This window comes from Peromyscus maniculatus, chromosome 4, assembly GCF_049852395.1.
Source record: "Peromyscus maniculatus bairdii isolate BWxNUB_F1_BW_parent chromosome 4, HU_Pman_BW_mat_3.1, whole genome shotgun sequence".
Lineage (NCBI taxonomy): Eukaryota > Metazoa > Chordata > Mammalia > Rodentia > Cricetidae > Peromyscus > Peromyscus maniculatus.
Genome location: NC_134855.1, coordinates 154,270,729 through 154,290,626, shown reverse-complemented (window position 1 = coordinate 154,290,626; position 19,898 = coordinate 154,270,729). Strand labels below are relative to the sequence as shown.

Genomic DNA, 19,898 nt, shown 5'->3' with positions numbered 1-19,898 from the left:
AAAATCAATAGTTTCACAGGAAATGACAATAGCCCATAGTACCTGCAAACACACACCCCTCCAGACACATGCAGTGTGAGGAGCACATGTTTAAATGTTTTCCCAATTAGAGGACAGGATAAAAGGGCCACAGGGAAGGACGGGCGAGACACCCCACAGGACACACACCTGCTCCACAATCATGGCTCCCAAGTCCCTGAAGATCTCACTGAGGTCAGAAATGGACTGCACAATCTGACGGATCTCCCGCTCTCTCTCCTCCACCATCAGTGTGTTCTGCTCTACCAGTACCAGTTGGTCATCCGTGAAACCCTGTCCCAACAAGAGTCGCCCGTTAAGAAAGCTGTGGTAGGCAGTTCAGACAACAGTTAAGGAAAACCAATTCTGAAAATATTTGTATAAAGCATTTGGCAACAAGTAACTTACTTCCTTGACAGGAAATAAATACCCCAATCCCCAAACAGCATGGTGTGTAATACAGTAGCTGGAGTGGGGGTGCAGAAAGAAGCTACATATGCAGCCACATGGGGCCCAGGGATGGCTTTGTGTAGCTCAGGCTCGGGGACGCACACTGCAGGCCCTCCCTGTGACAACTGAAGGGAAGCACAGCATGGCTAACCTGCCTGTGCAAGGGCTACTTGGCAGACACCAGACAACAACCGTCACTCCCTCAACTGCACAGGAGCAAGGACCTTAGAAAAAGAAGCGGCAGATGGGAGTCTCATCACATACCTGACCATACAAAGCAGCATCATCTCCATCCTCCATTAGTGGCACCGATGTGTCGAAGAAATGCTGTGATCTTTCCTCTCGGTTCTTCATGCCTACCAGACAGGGGCCCACTTTACTTGAATGCATATGGCTACTGTTCCACCAATTAAAAAGGCAATCTAAAGTAAAACCCAACAGGCAAGGGGAGGCCCCCTAAACAGGTCTGAAGAAGCCCATCTCCAGAGGGAGGAGCCTTGCATTAAAGCATCGCAAGAGCATGCAAGTGTTCAGGGCAGTCACTCTCTAAATGCCCAATTCACTGGATGCCAAGGCAGGACACAACCATCTGAGACTCTTCTAACTGCTCTTATAACACACTAACACAAAACCAGTATTCTCTCCTGGAGCACTCTAGTAAGCACTCTGGTCAGATTCAGCGGCGGAGGGTGAGGGGTTGGGGGGAATTAAAACAGACATGCATTGCAGGTTGTGGGGAGATGGGAGCAGGGTCTCAGGAGCAAGTGGGGTTTTATTCATTACAAAGATGACAGAGAGAGAGACGCAGTATCAGGGGCAGCTGATGCAAGAGTGTTTGTACCCTACTTTCAAGCCCCAGGGGCCATGTACATATCACTGTGTGGAGGAAATGGCTCTTATATGTGTGTCATCAGAACTCCAAAGCCCAACATCACATCACAACAAGCCTTCTTTTCTAAATATGCTGTGACTTTCCAAGTCTGTGGACAGCCAGAGCTGGATGCTATTCACCTGGACAAGAACTGTCAAAACCACTGCACCAGGAGCCAGGCCTTCCCTCCTCAGCAAGGGTCTCCTGGGGAAGCAGCTTCCTCTTGTTCAAAAGGTGTGAATGTGCCTAATTAGCTGTTAACAACGAAAGGCAAGGGCTGGATAGAGAACCAGACCCAAAGGAGGAGAGAAGACACAATGTTTCTTACTCAAGAGTCCCTCAACAGGGCCGGCAGCACTCACGTTTCAGGTAGCCGGACTGTGCGTGCCGGAAGCTGGTGGACAGCTCCTGCAGGGCCTGTGCCAGGGAGGCCACCACGTTCCGCAGTAGCCGCTCTTCCTGCTCAGAGCAGGCCCTTCGTGCCCGACTGGGCAAGGCCTGCACGGCACGCTGGCACCTGTGGAAGAGCTGAGAGAATAGCTCTGGCTTACATCGAGAAGCCTCTCCTAGCCAAGGCCTCTGCCAGGGGCGCCCTGCTCTGCAGGCTGGTATGCAGGGTTGGGCTGGGCCGTGTGTGTGTGTGTGTGTGTGTGTGTGTGTGTGTGTGTGTGTGTGTGTGTGTGTGTGTGTGTGTGTGTTGGGGGGGTGGCCAGAGGTCATGTGCACCCTGAAGACCTAACTGACTTCACCCTCTGTCTGTACCATGTCTATGCTGTGCTCCACTCTGCTCCCCTCACTCACTGTGTGCCTGACACTCCTTGACTTCTTACAGGAGGAGCACGAGGCAGGTACTGGTGTGGTTTTGTGCCCACTTTACAGATGGGATGGCCGAGTCAGAGACTGAGGGAGAAACGTTTCATGGTGACTCAGCTAGAGAGAAGGCTTCAGACACTTGGGTGTCTACTCTCAAAGAAAGATGGCGACTTAAACACAGTCACACCACCTAAAGGTTAAACTGGGTTTCCAATAAAATCCCCAAGATGTCTTCTTACTGAACTGTGTTTCAGCATAAATTTGCAAGTCCTGGTATATCATAGCAATTATACATTTTAACATCAAATAATCCAATGCATTACTATGCTGAGTCTAATTCTTATACAATCAAACACATGGTGTCTACCAACAACTGAGAAACAGCACCCATACCTCCAAGAAACCACACACATGTGCTGGCAACTCATAGACCTTGGGCTTTTGCAAGTCCCCATGAGGGCTTTAGGCTGGAATATGAAAGTCCAGGACATCATCTGCTGGGTTCAGAACAGGGGCTCTGTGGCACTGGAGGTGGCCGTTCAAAGGCTGGGCTTGTGTCCTCACCTGTGTGATCTCTTGGGTGGTTATCTCGATGGCATGCTCTTCCTCGCTGCTGTCATCCAAGGTGGGTCTGTTCAAATGCTTGTCATGAAGGCTGGCTAACTCCTTCATCTTCTGTTTAATGCGGCCAACATCATACTGTACCTAAACAATGGAAGTCACGAGAATCCCACTCATGCCTGGCAAGTATCCTTCTGCATTCAAGATGGTCAGCTACACCAGACTCTGCATTCAGTTGAATTTGGTGGCTTACTGACACACAAGTAACTTTTTAAATTCAAGTTACCAAAAAAAAAAAAAAAAAAGCAAAATCAAACAAACAAACAAAAACCCCCACAAAAAAACAAAAGTGAGATGCTCAGTGGTTAAGAGCACTTGTTGCTATGGTAGAAGATTGGGTTCAGTTCCCAGCACCCACATGGTGGCTTACAACTATCTATGTAACTCCAGTTCCAGGGGATCCAATGTCCTTTTATGATCTTCACAGGCACACACCTGGTACACAGACATACACGCAGGCAAAATACTAATACACATAAAATGAAATAAGCCAGATGGTGGTGTCACATGCCTTTAATCCCAGCACTTGGAGGGAGAAGCAAGTAGATCTCTGAGTTCAAGGCCAACATGGTCTAGAGAGTGAGTTCTAGGACAGCCAGGTCTACACAGAGGAACCTTACCTCGAAAAACCAAAGCTAACAAATTAATAAATAATTGAATAAACTCATTTAAAACAAGCACACACTCTTCCTTATTCCATGGTTTTTCATTTCTTCCTATAATTCAAGTAGTTGCTGCTAATGTTAAATCCAAGTAATCTAGACACACAGACACACTCTTATTTTATTATGTGGTATATAAATGAATAAATTCAAAGCGTGAGTGTGTCTGAGGTTACAACTTTAACTGGAGCCAAACTGACTCATATGGTAGATATTTTGGCGATGTTGTCATCTAAACTTAAAAAAACAAACAAAACAAAACACTTAGAAACTATCATTTAACTTACTTCATCTACTCCATCCACCCATTTTGGAGGTGACCGCTTTGTCACACCAATTGCTGCTTCTGGATCTAAGCTGATGCCTGACACCAGTGCCATGCGGTCATCAGCAAGCTACAGGGAATGATGGACATTGAAAGATGGTTAGAGGTCAGTTAGGACATGGATCCCCCTACTGTCCCGGAGAGGACGTGGAAAGGCAGGGAAATGACATGCCTGTATTACAAGCTTGCCTCTGACACGCTAGGGTCTGAACTCCATTCCTATCTTTTCATGCACCAGTTCTTAACTTCCTTGGACATCCTTGTGGACGCGCCTCTGACTCGATTTGGCTACAGAAATGTAATGAAAATGTCAGAAACCCAGCTCCTTAGCAAGTGCACTAAGCCAGAGAGCAGGAAGCACAGTGAGTGTGCTGGTGGGACAGCAGCAGGGACCGCCGCTGAAACCACGGTGGGCCAGTTACCTCAGTCACAAGACCACGAACCACATGTTAACATGTGTCCAAGAACTGCTCGGAAGGGTTAACTAGACTGTGCGTGGACCGCAGCCATCCTCCAGTCTCAGCGCCGCCCTCTGCACACCAGCCATTTCTTTGCTTCAGCTGCATGTCCACTGGCTGTACTTTCCTTACTTTGAAATGACAGAAAGTTTTTGTTTTTTAAATTTGAAATTCCAGTGAGTGGGAGGGAGATCACAGGCTGGCCTGGTTATTTATTTATTTTGCCTGGAGGCAATGAATGGATTTGAAAGGATCTAGAGGTCCTCCAAAGCACAGAATTTTTAAATGCTAATTCAAAAGACCCAAATGATAACCAAAAGACAGTGGTCAATAGACGCCCTCACAGACAACACTTTGTGAACTTGCTGGGGCATCCTGCAGCACTGGGTGAGCAGCATCTACCACCTTCCCTCCTTGCAATCATGTGCATTTATTTTTCAATGCATCTGACAAATTCATATTTGCTTACCTAACAATAAAGAAGCAAATCTAAAATTCTCACAAATGAAGGGAAAACTCACTCTCTCTCTCTCTCTCTCTCTCTCTCTCTCTCTCTCTCTCTCACACACACACACACACACACACAACCTTAAGGAACAAGCCTCTGATCCCCAAGAACAAACTCACTCAGACTCCAACTGTCATCTTCAGCACCCCACACACTTCCGGTAGCCTGGCCTCCACCTACCCCAGCATCCAGCAAGGGCAATGATGATGGAAATGGACCCCAGGCCTGGGGGTTGGGACCACATCCACCACTGTCCACATCACCACTGCAGGCCCACGTTACATCTATGCCTGAGCTAACGGTGTGTCCTTCATACATGTGCTGCAGACTACAGGTCCTGGAGGTTCTCAGCCACCTTAAGCCTTCACTAATGGGAAGTCTTCATGTTTATGATTTTAATCCTCAAAAAAAAAAAAAATACCTAGCTGAGCTGAGAAACCTTATTTCAATCATAAATACAGAATTGAAATACAGAAAAGTTAAACAGCCTGCCTTAAGGCACCATGCTACTGGTAATGGGGCAGATTAAAACCTGGGCCAGCTGATTCCAGAATCCCCCCCCCCCCCCCATTCCACAAGCTTGCTCTTAGCAACCCATGCAATACAACTGCAGTTCACTAAGCAAATCAACCAGGACAACAGGGTACTAAATTGAGACAATAAAGGAGACCCAGGGCTTCGGATCTTCCTATACCATCTACACAGAGGCCGGAGAAGGCTCCAGTACTCAAGTGCCAGTCTGCCCAGGCCTGCCTTGCTGATCACTATGGAAACAACCCCACTCCACGGCCACCAAGAATGTCCTTGTCGGGGGGTGTACTGATCAGACAAACCTCTGGCTTAGCCCTCAGCTCTGGCCTGCTACATTCTTTAGCAGATCTCGACAGATTCACTGCTACAAGGGGTGGAACCTGAATACTCCAGAATATCACACAAAGTACAACTTTAAATTGTCACAGTATCTACTAAGGAGAGCCATAGAGCTTAATTTCCAATCTGCATTATTCCCATGTGTGTTTCAACAGAGAAAGTATTGACTCGTGAACAAAACAGGCAGTGCTGTTCTCACTGTTTACAAAGGCACGTAAAACTGGAAGATGTGGAGAGATGGTATCTTTAAATTCACCTGGACTCTCACTAGCATCATTTATAAGGTCAGACACCACATATGAGCATCCAGCTGAAGCGGACCACACAGTTTTAAGCAGCTCTTCCTTTTATAAGAGAGGCGTCCCCATCCAATTGTACATCAAGACTGAAGTTGGACTACTCTCTCCCGGGTTCTATGGAAGCTGATAACCTAGGAGACCTCAGGAGGGATGGGCACCAGCCTGCACAGCACTGCGGCTTCCTCACGTTGCACCAGGACTGCAGGCTTGCATGTGGTCAATTATTTGTCCCCGATAGAGTCTACGGCCATAGCTCATTGTGACAGAAAGCCTGTTCTACTGAGAAGAAAAATCCTATGTCTCTTACTGGTACAGGTTTGTAATGTGTAGCACAGTGTGTACTACTGAAAAAGAACATGTGTTTTGCGAAGGGAAAACAATTGAAGATAACGTCAACTATTTGAAATGGGAACAAACAGGAACATGAAAATGTATCTTACAGGCAAAATAAATAATCACCCTTTCAACTTCCCGAACCTCCCTCCCCTTACCAACACGCTGGTGTGCTAGCTACCCTGGGCTCACGCTGGTCTCCAGGCTGCTGTCCTTCCCACAGACCTCACTAGCCATGCTTCTCTTCATCTATCTTCACCAAATTTCAACTCTCCCTACTCCTAAAACCTGACATGAGTTAAGGCTTTTCTTAAATAAACTTGTATTTCTGAAGTTTAAAAAAATAATAATAAAATCTATTTATTTTTATAAACAAGAAAAAATGTTATATAAGCTTCACATTTATTTGAGAATTAAGAATTTAAGAACTCTTTTATCTTTGACTTGGGGTTGTCCTCCAAGAGCCACAGAGGACACGGTTCTACCTCTGAGCCCTGTTCTTGAGCCGAATTCAGAAACCCTTGACAGTGCTCACACCAGTGTCTGGGTTTCCTGCAGGTGTCTATCACCCTGTCTAAGACAAATTCCTGACCTATGGAAGAAACACATACACACCCTGTCTTATAAATCCTGCTGCTCCAAATCACAGCTTTGCATGCTAACAACACCCCATTGCATGTGTAGACTCACGCAGTGAGATCAAGGAACAGTACAGAGATCTACACCAAGTTCAAGAGTAGAACTAGAGCAGCTCTCACAAGCAGCCAACTGCATGAGCACTCAACATTCAAGAGTCCAGAAGCGACACTACAAACCATAGCCTGGCAACTCTTGCAAGGGCTGTGGATCCTGAAGCCAGAGCACAAGGACAAACAATGTGGTCTAAGAAATCTCTAGGCTCAAGGAGGGGTGAACAAGCAAGTGGATAGAAGAATCTAGAAGTCACATCCAAATTATCTTCATCTGAGATTAAAAATTATGCTTTCAGGCCTGGCGGTGGTGGCATACACCTTTAATCCCAGCACTCGGGAGGCAGAGCCAAGGTGGATCTCTGTGAGTTCGGGGTCAGCCTGGTCTACAAAGCAAGATCCAGGACAGCCACCAAAACTACAAAGAGAAACCCTGTCTCAAAACAAACAACAACAACAACAACAAAAGCTTTCTTCTCATTATGAAGTTACTGAAAACACTTTCTGGAAGGCACCAGAACAGAGAACACAAACCTTGGGAATCTCATGCACTGTCTTGATAATCTCGCTAATTCACTGACTTTCCTTCATCAACATACACAAGCTAAAAAACAGAGAGAAGCAACCCTGCCCATCACCATGGCCCTGAACACACTTTCAGACTGCTCAAGGCCACAAGGGCTAGCTCATAGGAGTAGGTGATTTGGGATCCTGACATTTATACCTTATAATTTTTAATAGCTTCTATCTTCTGGAAGACTATCTGTCCAAGGCAGAAAATGCAAAGACTAGGCACAGAAGACAGAGGAGAGAACAGATATTATCCTGGATAACACTGTGGATGGAGAATGGCCTCTTCCTTGGCCAAAACTCTATTGCATATTTCCTGAGCAGAATGGAAGCAGTGTCTCCAGGGTCCTCAGCCTGAGTAGGAGAGTGGCTAACATGTATGCCTGCAGGACTACCTGTAGGGAGTAGGGGCTCTCAGATCCATGGCTTCATGCCAGGATGCCCAAGTGGCAGATGTTTACTACTCCCAGAAGACACTACTTTGAAGCCCAACCTCCCTCAGTAAAGCGAGCCTCTGGACACCTTTCTCAACAACATCCCTAGTTCCTCGTTCAGCACCTGGCACTTCACAGTAATGAACACACAATTATAATTAGCTGAATGAGTCAACAGTAAATGGGTGGAATGAATGGATGAGGTAAATAAAGTATGCTGCGCATAATTCTGGAAGCTACACTTCATGAAGAACATGATGGCGCTGGGGAAAGAGGAAGTGAAGCGTGCAGAGCCAAGAGCACAAGGGCAAGGCTGCTCAGCACACCGCACTTCCGCCAGGGCCCTGTGCACAGATGCCAAGCACAAGAAAGGCAAACAGGGATCTAATGTGCTGGTACCCATCTGTGACCCCAGGACCTGGACTGCCAAGAGCTGGAGACCAGCCTAGGCTACATGCTGGCCAAAACCCCCAGAGAAACCCACAAGGGTCTGCAAGCTCCTCCCAAACATGGCCAGTCTCTAGAGGCTGCCCCTACAGCAGGGACTAGAGCAAGCTGCTCATGAGGGCTGGCCTGGGGTGTCAGAACCACTTACCTGCCCTCCCACAATCACACCCCTTTTCTTAGCTGCAACCTGCTCAGCAAGGAGGCACATTCTGATGTCCCATGGGTGTCCACTAGGGTCTATGTGTCAGGTGAAACCTAGCAGAGGTTTCATCAGCAAATTCATCTCCATCTGTTCTGCCCCATGAGACCCACCTACTAGCTTCACTGTGTAGAAGCAGAAATCTTACATCTTCCTCAGCCCAGGCTGGGCGCTGGCAGTGAGGATCCTGGGTGGGACAGGAAGGCCTAGCCCCGGCTACGTAGTCATTGAGCTGCAGGCTGGGGGTGTGTTTTAACAATGCTTCTTGCGACAGTAATGATGCAGGCCAGTGGTTAAACACACGTGTACAGTAGGATGGGGATCAAAAACTGAAGCTTTCTTTTCACCCTATTCTCCCTCCCAATCTCAGGAGGGACCACTGTTAATGGAATCCCATGTATCTTTTCAAACACATGAATATGGGTTATTCTTCTAAAAAAAAACAAAAAACAAACAAACAAACTAAAAACTAAAAACAAAAAAGGAACAGGAGTCTATCAGCATTTGCACCCTGTATCCTTCCCAGTTGACCACAGGGCAGGAGGCTCATTCCCCCTAGCCCTCATGGTGGGATTCGCATGAAGTCATGAGGACTAAAGAGTTTCACTTTTCACTTGACTGGCTCACAAGGAAGGATGCTTTTGTGGTGCAGTGTGTTGGCATCACCAACTGTGAGTTTAAGCTCTTCCAACATATAACTAGAGCATAACCAGGAGCTGGCACCTGCAGGATTATAAAAGGAGGAAGGGATCCTGACCTCTGATCTGCCTTTCCGTACAAAGCAGTCTTCCCTCAGAAACGCTCTCACTGCCCCTTCATCGCTGAGACAGAATGAGACACTAACGTGGTCAGCAGCGGTGTCCCGCCCGCCCGTCTCCTGGCCCATTAGCAGGACTACTGAAATCAAGTGACATGGATGCATACTCTCCTCACCTTCCTGGGGAGATGCTGACAAGAAACGAAGAGGCCAAGCATGTGCTGTCAGGAAGGTCAGAAGTGGTCCCTGCAGCAGAAGCCGAAACATACAGTACCCTCACTTCATTAGGAGCACGAGGGGCTAGCCAGATGGCAGCAGCACTTGTGGCTCCATCCCTTCCTGCTCGAGGCTGTCATCAGATGGCCTGCCCCCGTGTGCTCCACTTGAACCACTATATCCCCTTTATCTCAGAAGTCAGGAGCCCAGGTCATCATCCTGTAAGCAGGCAGCTTGCTGCCCAGGCAAGCAACTCTCCCCTGTGGCTGCTCCCAATCTGAGAACCTTCCCAAAGAGTAGACATGTCTCCTAAGCATCCTTCTTAAGGTCACCACTTCACATGGTGTGAACACTGGCAAAATATGAAATCAATACACTCCATACAGAAATTCCAATCAACTCTACATGTATGCCAGGGCTAGTGTCATCTATATGACCAAAGACTGCAAGAAAACAGTGTTTTATAAACTAAAATCACCCAACACACAAAAATCCCCAAAGCACAGTACCTCGTCCAGCTCCTGTGGTTGTGGTGTTGCCGTCGGGCCGTCCGGGCAGGAAAAGCAGAAAGGCATGGGCAGACAGACACACAAGGCCATCAGGTGAGGAGACACGTATCAACACACTCAATGACTACAAAAGCAGCCCTTAAAAGGTTGCTCTGGAGTCTTCTTTCTTAGAAAAGGCTACACCAACATGTGTTTTTATTTACTGTAGTTCTTTTGGCAAAGGAGGTAATAAATCTATAAATAGTTGTAAAAATTAAAACACATTGCAAACAAAACATACTTGCTTTGTTTCACTTAAGTATAGTGGTAATTTTTATTCATAAAGATCAATTATCACTTGCAATATCACTTCTAAATTTCCTTAGTAAGATAAAATAAATGTTAAAATATAATGTTACTGTGTCATATAAATGCCTATTTTAACATTACAATCAGCTCAGTAAATGCAATGAAATAAAACATAAATAACCTACAAAACTGTCTACCAATGGCTGCATTCAAATAATATTGCAGCCACTCTACCTAAGTACTGTACAAATCAAACCCCATGGCCATGGCTCTATCCCCAGTGACGGAGACACCAATAGGAATAAGAAAAAACACTCCTGCATGTGCTGTGATTTGGCACAGCTATGCAGAGGGCTACACAGTCCTGCAAACCAAGGAGACAATGCAGACGGGAAAAGGACCCCCCTTAACCAGTGTTTAGAGGGGGCAAAGGGCACTCAAGGGTTAAATTTCAGTTGAAAGTTAAAGCTTCTTTTTTAGGCCAACGTGAAACTCTATCTTCTGAAGAGACAGTTATTAATGACAGATAATCTAAACAACAAGGTCCTTTTTTTTCCTACAGTATCGATCATGGAAATAATTAGTGGTGAATTTCAATAATCAACGGTGTTGATTTTTTATGTTTAGCAGTAAATTAAAAAAAATAAGTAACATAATTTTCTTATTTAAAGATTAGTAGTACAAATGAAGCTTGATTATTGATACCAAAATACTATCACACAATGCTAGCAAAAAAACTAAAAACAAAACCAAAAAACCATCAAAAACAACAACAAAATCCACACACAAAGTAATCCCACAACCCCTTTGCATAGAACTCTAAGGAGAGAGCCTCTTGGAGCTGAGAGCTGCTGCAATGGTGCAAAGATGCATCACACACACAGACGGCTGTGGTGGAGGCTCAAGGAGACCATGTCATGAAAACACCTCATTTCAGTTCACTGTGCTTTAAAAAGAAAACAAAATTTGTATTTTTAAAAAGCGTACAGATCCACGAAGAGAGAGCCTGGACATCTTGTGTCAGTATTTCAGAGGCAAGATGAAGGCTGCAGTGGAGCGAGAGCCCAGACCCTTTCGAGGGCCTCCCAGGGCTTCGTCTAGGGAAGCAGCACCATGAGCCACGTCTCCGCTGCCTGCCACCTGAGCCCGTGCCGCTGAGTTATCAGCCGGCTGCACACACCCTCTTCTTTTCATTCCTACAATTACTAGGCGCTAAGAGGTGAAAATACAATCATGAAGTTCTAGGATTAAAAGCAAATACTCAAAACACTTCAAAATGTCACAGTCACAGTATTTGACGATGGCGAGGATGGGGGCAGCTCAGCTACACCAAGCCTTTCCCCATGCCACCCTCCAGCCTCTCTATTTTTATTAATCATTCCTGAAATTTTTTGCACATCAGGACTAAATTCAGAACACCACCTTTTCAAAGACCACCCTCATTCTACTTCTTAAAAATCAGGGTTTCAAAGCTCCTGCCACGAAATTACCAGGAAATTTAGTCATTTAGACCTAAGTTAAAACATAAGAATCACCATTAGGAGAGACCAAAAAAAAAAAAAAAAAGACACCTTAGTACTCATCACCACCTTCTAAAACCTTTATATCATATAAAATAAACCAAGGCTTGTGACCTGCCCATGGCATACAATCAAGCAAACATTGAAAAATTCCAAGTAGCATTTGGAATTTATAGTCTAAAGAACTTGCTACATGAAACTGAGAAGTGGAAACCCATCTGTGTTTGCTCAGGGGTCTGGAAGAGTTGAGCAGAGTGAGCTGGGAGCCCAGGTCTGCGCTATACTGATGTTTACTTCTTCCCTGTTGCTGCCAAAATGAAAGTTTGCTTCACTTTCATCCAACAAAGAACCCTCATTTGAAAGTCAGTCTCCCTGCTCAAATGGAACCTTCCTCCACACACAGAAAAGCAAATATATCTAAAGAGAAATATACAATGATTTCATACTTGGAGCCTACACAGAGACATAATTCTCCAGCTTCCATGAGCAAGTTAAAACTGACTGTGGACGGCTGTAAAAAGAAATAAAAAACCAGGCTAGCCTACTACAAAAGAAAAAAGATGTAGGGCTGGAGAGATGGCTCAGAGGTTAAGAGCACCGACTGCTCTTTCAGAGGTCCTGAGTTCAATTCCCAGCAACCACATGGTGGCTCACAACCATCTGTAATGAGATCTGGCGCCCTCTTCTGTATACATAATAAATAAATAAATCTTAAAAAAAAAAAAAAACTTCTTTAAAAAAAAAAAAAAAGAAAAAAAAAGTTGTAATTATGTAATTAAACAAGTCCTTCCACACCCACTGTGGCCCAGGTATTTACCCACAATCCCACATTCGTGAGGTGGGTGACAGGGTCAGTTCCTAACTCCTCTACCCATCACTCTTCATCTGAACCATGAGCACCAACTTCATCCAGGACAACACAAGGTCACACATGGAAAAGGCTCAGTCTTGCCAGGCACACAGTAAGCATTCATAAATCTTCACTAATACCACAGTCAAGACTCAGTAAGGACCTTAGGTACCTGTAATCACAATTAATTCTTAGGTCCCCTCCCCCCACAAAGCACACATTTTATTAAAAATAATGTGATAGTTTCAAACTAATCTAGGAGCACTGAACTCTATAGATTATAATCCATATATAGATTGTGCATGCTTTTCCAGCAGAGTCTAGATCAGGCAGTCGGCACTAACCAAGCGCTCCCACCCAGGTTCAGATTCATCTCAAGATCAAAGAAAACAACAGCCACACTGTAGCAGGAATTTTTTTTTTTGTTGTTTTTTGTTTTTTGTTTTTTGAGACAGGGTTTCTTTGTGTAGCTTTGCGTCTTTCCTGGAACTCACTTGGTAGACCAGGCTGGCCTCGAACTCACAGAGATCCGCCTGCCTCTGCCTCCCGAGTGCTGGGATTAAAGGCGTGCGCCACCACCGCCCGGCCTTGTAGCAGGAATTTTAAAAGTTCTTATTAATAAAATCAAACCTGAGCCAGGTATTGGGGTGAACTGGAAGATCAGAGAGCCAGAACAAGCCACAGCTACCTCACCTCGCCAATTCCTCAGCTGGTCTTGTTTCCTCAGACTGGAGGACTCTGAGTCCTCATCCAGAATGGGTCTCAGCTAAACTGCTGCTTAGAAGCCTGAAAGCTTAACCAGGCCAAATGCTTCTAGCTCCTGGTCTTCACGCCTTATATACCTTTGTGCTATCTGCCATCACTTCCTAGGATTAAAGGCTCGCTTTCTGGGATTAAAGGCATGTGTCACCATGCCTGGCCATTTCCAATGTGGCCTTGAACTCACAGAGATCCAGAGGGATTTCTACCTCTAGAGTGCTAGGATTAAAGGTGTGAGTGCCACCATTTTCTAGCCTTTGTATCTAGTGGCTGTTCTGTCTCTGACCCTAGGTAAGTTTATTAGGGTGTAGCATGAATCTTAAAAGTTCTTATTAATAAAATCAAACCTGAGCCAGGTATTGGGGTGAACACTGGAAGATCAGAGAACCAGAACAAGCCACAGCTACCTCACCTGGCTGGATCCTCAGCTTGGTCTTGTTTCTTCAGACTGGAAGCCTCTGAGTCCTCATCCAGAATGGGTCTCAGTTGAACTACTGCTCAAAAGCCTGAATGCTTAACCAGGCCAAATGCTTAACCAGGCCAAAATGCTTCTAGTTTCTGGTCCTCATGCCTTATATACCTTTCTGCTTTCTACCACCACTCCCTGGGATTAAAGGCTCACTTTCTGGGATTAAAGGCAGGAGTCACCACACTTGGCTGTATCCTTGGACAAATAGATTTCTGTCTCTAGAATGCTAGGATTAAAGGCGTGTGCTACCACTGCCTAACTTAAGTATCTAGTGGCTGTTCTGTCTCTGACCCCAGTTAAGTTTATTAGGGTGCACAATATTTTGGGGAAGACAATACCACCATATTAGGGTATACAATATTTTGGGGAACACAATACCACCATACCACACAGCACCTTAACCAATTCAGCTTCCCCTTCAGTCCTTCCAAGATTTTGTTTTTTAAATTATTATTTAACTTTATAAATCCATCTAGGTTCCTGAAGCCAACTGCCTGCAGTTGCCTACCCAAGGTACTGACTTAACCCTGTGCTTGGCAGACATGTCCAGAATTACTTTTGCATGGTACTGGAGCTGCTTTTATGTATTTTTCTTCAGCAGCCTTGAGCTGACAGCCAAAACTGTTGTTGACTATGGATTTCTCCTTTTCAATTTAAAGGTAAGGCTGTGTGCTTTGGTGAGGAGAAACAAGTATTAAAACAGAACTGCAGAAACACTGTTGAATTGATGGGGCCACCAGAGATCACCGCACTCAAAATCCTCAATTTAGCAAGAAGACAAAAAGACGTCCAAAAAGATTACATCCACAGCAGAGCAGGGCTTAGACTAAATTCCCAGACTTCCATCCATCACTCTCCTTTTATCATATGCTGCCGAGGGATATCATGATGGATGCTCCAAACCGAAGGCAAGACACAGCTCCTCTAAATTACCAACAAGTGCCTTTGGCTTGGACACAAAAATGAAACCCCAGTCTGTTTTTAACAATTAACTTTACTAATATGAACACACACACACACACACACACACACACACACACACACACACACACACAAAACAGTAGAACTCAAAATTCTAAATGAGTAGAATTTTGTATAGTTGTTGTGCTTTAAAAAGAATACAGAAAAATCAGCCTTCATTCACAGGGAAGAAACTTAAACTATTCGTCTGACCCGGGCCGGCTGAGCCTAGAAAAACCCTCCAGGGAATAAAGCAGCTGTGGGGTCCACATGCAGGAAAAATCAGTGTCCTATGCCATAAACACCAGGGGACAGACCCTAGAGTGGGAGACAAACTGCTGGCATTGGTAAAGTAAAAGACACTTTAGAAGTAAAAGATGACAGCTGCCAGAATGCCGTATCTATCACAGGAGAGTCCAACAAGGAAACGTGAGGGTTCCACAAAAAGGGACAATTGGGCCAAAGGGCTTTAGGTCCATTCTGGTCCTTGGGTTTGTTGTTGTTATTGTTGTTGCTGCTGGCTTGTTTTGCTGCTTGAAAGTCCTCCTTAAATCCCTCCTTATTTGTGACACATTTACCCATACCTAGCCGTAAGGCTATGTGCATACATAGCCACCTACTGAAACTGTCACCAACAAACCTGTAGTTTTCTCTTCAAATCACTCTTTTAAAAGTATGGGCTTATTGTTTTTAAATGTTCAGGCTTCTATTGTGGTTTGTTTTGAGTTGTATGAGATATGCACATTCACATACTACTTTATAATCCATTTCTGTAGTGTTGCCCTCAAATAAGGATGTGAAAGCTCAATATTAAATTTTTAAATTTAATTATTAAATTTTTAATTTTATTATTTTAGATATTTGCTTTTAATTACACATGAAACAACACACACACTAAAATCATTGTCTAAAGTTTTACCTTCTAATTAGAAATTTAAAATTCCAGGTAATGATTTTTAAAAATTAAATTCTCAGGTTTGGCTATTTTCCCTTTAATTATGTAAGTTTAAATATGTATTTACAAATTGTCTCTTTTGTCTTATATGACTAAGACAAATACATGCTTTTTAAATTTTTCTTTGTAATTTCTCCAAGCTGAAAAATGTGCTGAGAAAAATGCAAAGTGGTAAAATGTCCCTGACATATAAATGCATCACTAGATTTAACAATTAAAAATGTTTTGCTCTTTTGCTTCCTCTATTTTTGAGAGCAGAATATATAAAATAAGTGCCATTTTAATATTAAACATCTCCATAGATATCTAATAAAATTAGCAAATTTAATTATAATCATTTGGATAACCTAATATCATCTAATATCTTGTCCATAGTCAAAGCTGACTGATAGTTTTGATTTACCACCCGGTTTTGAAATTTGCAAGTCAAAATGTGGTTTTCAAATTTCTCTGAGCCAGAAGCACGGTATGAACAATGCTGGAGTTTCTAAAAATTGTCTTAAGCACATCTTTTTCTTCAAAATATTTATAATGCTTTCTTAATTTCCAGAAGTTATTTTAAAAAATTGTAATCTCTGTTAATATCTTGACATTCTTGATTATTTTATGTGCAGAAATAATTTGTGGGGGAAAAAAAACCTTATTTAAAAAAACCTGAAAATATAACACTTAATTTTAAACAGTGATTTATAGCATGCATTTTTTTCATGAACACAATTAAAATATAGAAATGTAGAAATATGTTTTTTTCTTTTAAACTCTAACTTAGGCAAACTATTTCTGTTGGACTGCAAAAATCTGTTTTTTGGAGTAGCCCAAACTGATCACTCAGGTATTTCCACAGACTTGACTCCTTTTAGTCATCTAAGAAAAATGCCGGAGCACAGGCTAATAAAAGCATTCAGCATTTTCAAAAGCATGACATATGAAAACATTTTTAATGTTCTTAACTTCAACATGAATTTTAGTTGCATTTGTAAATCACTTTCAAAAAACTGTCTGAATTTGCTAAATAGATCTGTGCATCTGTTGACATTATCTGCTTTTCCAAACCATACCTATAGCTAAGCATTTTAAATTATTTTATTCCACAAATATTTAGACATACAAACAGATACATATTCAAATAGTTTAACTTAGAAAAACATTAAAAAAAAAAAAAAAAAAAAAACAGCTGGACTCAGTCAGCAATGCCGTTTTGAAAAGCTGCCTGTCTGAGACACTGTGCTATTAAACTGTCTGAACTAATGGTTAATTTTTTTTTCTCATGTTACCCAAAGGTTCAGGGTGCTTTCAACGTACAGAATTAAATTTAAAAAATCAAATAATATCTTTTTCATCAATTAAAATTGAGACCCTAGAAGCTTTAGCATGGGTTTAGTTCCATTTTCTTTCTTTCTTTTTTTCTTTTTTACCCCTTCCCCATAAAGTAGCACAAAATTAAGTCATAAAGGACTGGCGACTCTTATTTAATATAAGTGAAGAGCCACCAGCTGTATTATTACTTCTCCACTCATTATTTCTCGGCTTATTTCTGGAGACTCTTTTCAAAAACCTTGTTAGAATGAACCAGTTTCCATGCTAAGATTTTTTTTTCCTATTTATTTCTATGTAATATTATTTCTTTCAGTTTACAAATGTAAAAATCCTTCAAATATAAACAAAAGCCCCTGCACAATCAGAGCCAGTTTTCTATACCTTGTAACCAAAGTTTACATTCTGCATCCTTTTATTCTTAAAACTGCTCACACAGCTTGAAATCCCTTTTCTGTGAATATGGCCAAACATAATTTCCACGGTGACTTAAAAAAGGGACAACTGTCTTGGGAACACATTGACAATCACAACATAGAGCTTAATTTTTCATTAGCACTTCAATAAATGATAAAAGAAATAAATGAAAAGCAATACAGCATCTAAAAGGCGGGAAAGGTGCAGGATTTCACAAATTGTATTTCAAATACAACCTCCTAAGATCTTGGGGTGACTGTTCATTCCCCTATATTCCAAGGCTGCGTCCATTCAATTCTTCCCTTTTCAATTAAAGGTATTACAAAAGCTAACAATATTCGTCTGGTTGGACCATTCAGACCTGCCCCCTATCTGAGAGGGCAGTAAACTGAGGCTCAGGAAGTCAAAGCCTCCATCAAAAACAAACCAAATACAGCAATCTTTCTGGCACAATGCTTTGAAAAAGAACAACAACAACAACAACAACAACAAAAACCCACTACTGCTACACCAAGTTCTGGTCAATAAAATCAAAAGCCATCTGCTATTTGGGGGGGGGGGGTTAATTTTCACATCCACATCATGCATTTTAAAAAAGTTCGAATGGAGGGGAAAGCTTAATTTCCTGTGTGGGAAATGGAAAACAAAGTGCTCAGCACCTTGCTGTCTCACCAACATGAACCCCGGGAAAAACAGCAAAGCAATTATTCTTGGGGTGTATGGCTACACCGAGGACTTTTGAAGAAAAATGGTGGGAAAAGTACATCTCTCTCTCTCACACACACACTCACACACACACACACACACACACACACACACACACACACACACACACACTCCTTCCTGGGGGAGGGGGGCGCGCGAGCGCGCGCACTCACACACACACCCCAACTCTTTCCTGGGGGAGGGGGGCAGTTTTCTCTGCAAGGATTTGAGTCAGCTAACCAACCACCTGGCTCAAAGAACCAGTGAGGCCACTGCAGGAGGGCGGGGGGAGGGGGGGACCTCCAAACAAAACAAAACAAAAAAAAGGTTGGAGAAAGGCCTAGATTCCAAGTCCTCGTGGTTAAAACATATGTAAATTGAAGCTGCCAGTCGTGCTGTGACGACGGGAGATGGGGGAGGAGGACTAGGAGGCCCGTGGAAGTGAAAGGGGTAAAGTAAGGTAGAGCAGGGCTTGATACTGTGGTCCCCTTTGGGGGTCGTAGGTGCCCCATGACCCCTGGCCAAGGAACCCTTCCACTTAGTATCACTCCTAATCGTCGTCGTCTTGTTCTTTTTTCTTCCTTTTTTTTTTTTTTCTTTTTTTCTTTTTAGACAGAGAGACAAACAGAGACAGACAGACAGGCAGAGCCGCAGTGCACACGGTGTGTGTGTCTGGAGAGGCCGCCAGGAGACTCACCGCAGCAATGCTACGTGAATGCAGAGGGCTGGAGGTGGTGTGACTACTCACTTGCTCGGCTAACAGCTGCCGGGTTTGGATGGAATTATTCCGCAACAACAAGAAAGCGTCGGTTAAACGCCTGGTGGCCATGTCTCACCCTTTGTGAACCCCTCTCAGGGTCCCCCACCCCTTTATAGTATTGATTTTTTCCCCCTTTCTTTCTCTAGCTCTGGCCTAGCTGGTCCGCCCTTGCACAGAAACCTCTCTTGACAAAGCCTTAGGCCAGAATAGGCGCAATTTTGCGCTCCGCCAAAGCGCAAAGACCCCTCCCCAAATAACCACTTCGGCTTTCCAATTGTCTGGCTCCCCCTACCAAGGCCTAGCTCAGATCTCAAAGCACTTGAATCCCCCCAATCCTTGCGTGGAAATCTAACGTCCTAGAGACCCCTCCCCAATCCGCCCGCGGATGTGCAAGCGCCAAATGCACCAATCAGGAGCGAGAATGGAAAAGACCCCTACCCACTCATTTCCTAGGACCGCCCCCAAAGATTTTGGCCTTCTAGCCCTAACTTAGCGCCTGCGTGTCTGGCATGTGGCTCTAACTCCGAGATTTGGTTAACTCTCCTCACAAGAGGCCTGCTCCAAACACCAAAAAGGCCTGAACCCAAAACTACAAGGGAGCGTCTGCAGCTCCCTTTAAGTCGACTGAGCTTTCTAGGGCTCAGTGACCTGACCCCTTCCTTTCTCGGGTGGCCTGGTCCTCCACTGCCAACAGGCTGCAGGCCTCCACTAGGACCTCACGGCCTGCCTCCCCGGCCTCCTCACTCTTCTTCACCGGCACCCTCCGTCCCGGGACACCGCTGCAACCCTGCCCCAGGGCCGTTTCCGTGCTGTGGTCCCCTCCCCGGCATTCCCCCGGCCCTCTTCCTGTCC

General features: G+C 44.1%; 1 protein-coding gene across 14 annotated transcripts in view; it reads right to left on the bottom strand.

The window, feature by feature from the left end:
- The window catches only part of Stx16 (syntaxin 16), a 25,491-nt gene extending 5,593 nt beyond the window's left edge, over positions 1-19,898 (bottom strand). For 2 of the 14 annotated variants that reach the window (XR_013050975.1, XM_042276906.2), the window contains exons 1-7: positions 19,035-19,873; positions 3,933-4,048; positions 3,723-3,830; positions 2,717-2,857; positions 1,702-1,867; positions 733-824; positions 169-312 (exon numbers count right to left, since the gene is read on the bottom strand). Coding sequence is in view for 12 of the 14 variants with exons in the window: in XM_042276906.2 (XP_042132840.1) it covers positions 169-312; positions 733-824; positions 1,702-1,867; positions 2,717-2,857; positions 3,723-3,815 (636 nt within the window). In the remaining 2 variants the exon portion in view is untranslated. The other 12 variants (XR_013050974.1, XM_006976024.4, XM_015994962.3 and 9 more) reach the window with 12 other exon arrangements.